Source organism: Eriocheir sinensis, chromosome 69 (assembly GCF_024679095.1).
Source record: "Eriocheir sinensis breed Jianghai 21 chromosome 69, ASM2467909v1, whole genome shotgun sequence".
In the NCBI taxonomy this organism is placed as follows: domain Eukaryota; kingdom Metazoa; phylum Arthropoda; class Malacostraca; order Decapoda; family Varunidae; genus Eriocheir; species Eriocheir sinensis.
The window spans coordinates 7,841,122-7,843,621 of record NC_066577.1 but is presented as its reverse complement, the minus strand read 5'-3'; the positions used below and the strand labels follow the sequence as shown (position 1 = coordinate 7,843,621).

The window sequence follows — 2,500 nt, the reverse complement described above, 5'->3', positions numbered from 1 at the left end:
TTTTCTTCTTATTTTCTTCGTTTTTCTTCTTTACGTAAAATAAAATGGTCGTACGCAAATTTTCAAGCTTTTTTCTTTATTTTTTCCTCCTTTCTCATTCATACGTAAAGACAAGTTCAGTGTTTTCTTCATATTTTCTTCGTTTTTCTTCTTTACGTAAAAAAAAAATACTCGTGCAAATTTTCAAGCTTTTTTTCCTTATTTTTTCTTTATTTTTTCCTCTTTTCTCATTCATATGTAGAAGACAAGTTCAGTGTTTTCTTCTTATTTTCTTCGTTTTTCTTCTTTACGTAAAAAAAAAATACTCGTGCAAATTTTCAAGCTTTTTTTCCTTATTTTTTCCTCCTTTCTCATTCATACGTAGAAGACAAGTTCAGTGTTTTCTTCTTATTTTCTTCGTTTTTCTTCTTTACGTTAAAAAAATACTCATATGCAAATTTTCAAGCTTTTTTTCTTTATTTTTTCCTCCTTTCTCATTCATACGTAAAAGACAAGTTCAGTGTTTTCTTCTAATTTTCTTCGTTTTTCTTCTTTACGTAAAAAAAAAATACTCATGCAAATTTTCAAGCTTTTTTTCCTTATTTTTTCTTCTTTTCTCATTCATATGTAAAGACAAGTTCAGTGTTTTCTTCATATTTTCTTCGTTTTTCTTCTTTACGTAAAATAAAATGGTCGTACGCAAATTTCCGAGCATACGACATCAGCGGACACCTTCAACACACCTTCGTTCCGTCTATAAAAATCACGTCGTCTATACTTTCCTAGATTTCCTTTCTTGTTTTTCTTGTTATTGTCGGTCCAGTCACATTTGTCTTTCTTTTGTTTTTTGTTTGTTTTTCATCATTCGCCAACACAGCTTCGTTACGTCCATAAAATCGTGTCGTTTATACATTTTCGAGCGTACGACATTGCCGGGCACTGACTGACGCCACCTTGTTACGTCTATACATTCGTGTCGCTTATAGTTTTTGAGTTTATGATGTTGTTTCACTGCCGGCGATCTTGTTTTGTTTATTAAAATCGTGTTGTTTATATTTTTCAAGCTTACGACAACACCAAATTTCACTGGGACCATTTCGTTTCATCTATAGAATCGTGTCACCTATATTTTTCAAGCTTACGATAACCCCAAACTCCATAGACATTTTCGTTTCACTTATTAAAATCGTGTTGTTTATATTTTTCAAGCTTACGACAACACCAAATTTCACTGGGACGATTTTGTTTCATCTATAGAATCGTGTTGCTTATATTTTTCAAGCTTACGATAACCCCAAACTCCATAGACATTTTCGTTTCGTTTATTAAAATCGTGTTGTTTATATTTTTCAAGCTTATGACGACACAGAACTCCATCGGCACTTTCGTTTCGTGTATTAAAATCGTGTTGTTTATATTTTTCAAGCTTATGACGACACAGAACTCCATCGGCACTTTCGTTTCGTGTATTAAAATCGTGTTGTTTATATTTTTCAAGCTTACGATGACCCCAAACTCCATCGGCACTTTCGTTTCGCTTATTAAAATCGTGTCGTTTATATTTTTCAAGCTTACAACAACACCAAATTTCACTGGGACTATTTTGTTTCATCTAAAGAATCGTGTCGCTTATGAATTTCAAGATAGCAACATCACTTAACAGCCAACACCTTCGTTCCGTCTATTAAAATCGTGTCATATATATATTTTTCAAGGCTGCCTCTCTCTCTCTCTCTCTCTCTCTCTCTCTCTCTCTCTCCTTGCTTTCTTTATTTCTCTCTTTCTTCCTTCCTTCCTTCTCTCTCTCTCTCTTCCTTCCTTCCTTTCTTTCTCTTTCTTTCCAAAGCTTATTTTATTTTTTCTGTGTCGTATGTATTTTTCAAGACTGTCTCTCTCTCTCTCCTTTCTTTCTTTCTCTCCCTTTCTTCCTTCCTTCTCTCTCTCTCTCTCTCTCTCTCTCTTCCTTCCTTCCTTCCTTCCTTCCTTTCTTTCCGAACTTCACCAAAAAACCAACATTCAAATCACATCTTAAACCCGACTCGTAACTGGAGGCGGGGCGTTCCGCATCTTGCCCCGGCGTGACCAGAGGGGCGGCGGGGGCGGGGGAGCCGGGGCGGGGTGGTGGTGCGCGTGGGGGGGGTGTCAGGCTGTCATGGGGGCCTGCGAGGAGGGGGTTGAGGAGCCTGAGTGAGCGGAGAGGTCATACCCGGAGTTTCGAGGAGCGCTGGTGTTGTCTGGGTGCCGTTTCTGTCGCCTGGGGTCTGTTGGGGGGGGAGAGAGGTTAGTGGGGGGGTAGTGGGGTAGAGGGGGGACTTACGCACACACACACGTACACACACACACACACGCACACAGGCATACGCACACAGTTATAATTTTAATTCTTTTTTATTTCGTGGTTTTTTTTTTTTAATGTTTCTGTTAATTTGCTCGCTCGCTGTCTCTCTCTCTCTCTCTCTCTCTCTCTCTCTCTCTCTCTCTCTCTCTCTCCTTCCATTCCCTTCCCTTCCTTCCTTCTCTC

The 2,500-nt window shown here is 38.4% G+C and overlaps 1 protein-coding gene across 1 annotated transcript in view; it reads right to left on the bottom strand.

Annotated features, from left to right (window-relative positions):
• Positions 1 to 2,500, bottom strand: part of LOC126988608 (uncharacterized) — a 25,170-nt gene that overhangs the window by 1,438 nt on the left and 21,232 nt on the right. Inside the window, exon 16 of the mRNA XM_050846965.1 lies at positions 1 to 2,240. This exon is cut by the window's left edge and continues 1,438 nt beyond it. Coding sequence (XP_050702922.1) covers positions 2,122 to 2,240 — 119 coding nt within the window. The 3' untranslated portion in view covers positions 1 to 2,121. The remainder of the gene's footprint in view (positions 2,241 to 2,500) is intronic.